We start from the raw sequence: 1278 nt of genomic DNA, 5'->3' as shown, positions 1-1278 counted from the left end.
TTTCCAAATTTCTAATTCTAACTTCTCCCGCATATTTTTGAAAAATTCTCTTATATTATCATGTGTTTGACCAAATTAATTTATGAAATGTGTATATAGCCAAAATTGGCAATAAAAATACGCTTTGTTGCTGTTTTCTAGCCTTTTGGTTATCAAGACTTTTGAGGATATAAAATTCTAAAAAGAAATGTTTTAAAAAATTAATTAATCTACCGGCCCGAATTTAAAGCAAATCGATATAAAAAATAATAAAATTCTATTTTACCTTTGTATTATATATAGAACTTAAGATATACCACATTAATGTGACCTATCTTGTTTTTTAAGTTCAACTCAAGTGGTTACGGTTGCGAAAAGCGAAAAAAATATATTAGAATTATCTTTGTTATCTTTTGAATTGAAATAGTGATAAATCGAGTGTTACAGTATTTGAGAAAGAAGTACGGTAGGCCTTTGTAGTTTCACTATGGATAGAAGCATTCACGTTGACGATCTGGATGATAAATTATCATATGTTCAACCATCTTTCGATGGATTTATTGATTTGATTAAGAATGACAAGAAGGTAATTAATAATATAATTAAGCTAGCAAATTGTTATTTCATATTATATATGTTACTACATAAGTTTACCATTAATTTTTTTTTTTTAATTTTTTCTTATTAATTTTAAATTAACATGGTGGGATATATTGGCAGGTAGCAGAAACTTTGGTGAGCAATGGTTGTGTTGATTATAAAGGGAATATTGCAGACAAAGGAACTACTGGAGGATGGAAGGCTTCACCATTCATCATAGGTCTCTTTTTCTCATTTTTTTTCTTCGAGTTTAAGTTATATGTATTGACATATAATTTTTTTCGGGAAAAAAGACAATTATACCCCTGAACTATCGTAAATGGTATGCAGATACCCTCCGTCATACTTTTGGGACATTGATGCCCCTGCCGTCCAAAAACTAGAGCATATATGCCCTTCACTCTAACGGAAGACTAAATAGGGACACGTGGCGCAATCTTATCCGTTGATCCGATATTTAATCGGTGGATAAGATTATGACACGTGTATGTCCGTTAATATAAAGGGTATATATGCTCTAGATTTTGGACGGCAGGGGCACCAATGTCCCAAAAGTATGACAGAGGATATCTGTATACTATTTACGATAATTTGGGGATATATTTGTCCTTTTTCCCTTTTATAAAACCACATATGATTCATTTTTGACCCGATACACTTGAAAATAATATTGAAAAAATAATTAATTTCATGATATTT

At 30.4% G+C, this 1278-nt stretch overlaps 1 protein-coding gene across 1 annotated transcript in view; it reads left to right on the top strand.

The window, feature by feature from the left end:
• The first annotated feature begins 466 nt into the window (after positions 1-466).
• LOC102579499 (protein NRT1/ PTR FAMILY 8.2-like) overlaps positions 467-1278 on the top strand; it is a 4657-nt gene continuing 3845 nt past the window's right edge. Inside the window, exons 1-2 of the mRNA XM_006342650.1 lie at positions 467-565; positions 700-799. Coding sequence (XP_006342712.1) covers positions 467-565; positions 700-799 — 199 coding nt within the window. The remainder of the gene's footprint in view (positions 566-699; positions 800-1278) is intronic.

Source organism: Solanum tuberosum, unplaced genomic scaffold (genome assembly GCF_000226075.1).
Source record: "Solanum tuberosum cultivar DM 1-3 516 R44 unplaced genomic scaffold, SolTub_3.0 scf00034, whole genome shotgun sequence".
Lineage (NCBI taxonomy): Eukaryota > Viridiplantae > Streptophyta > Magnoliopsida > Solanales > Solanaceae > Solanum > Solanum tuberosum.
This window is presented reverse-complemented; position numbering and strand designations above follow the sequence as displayed.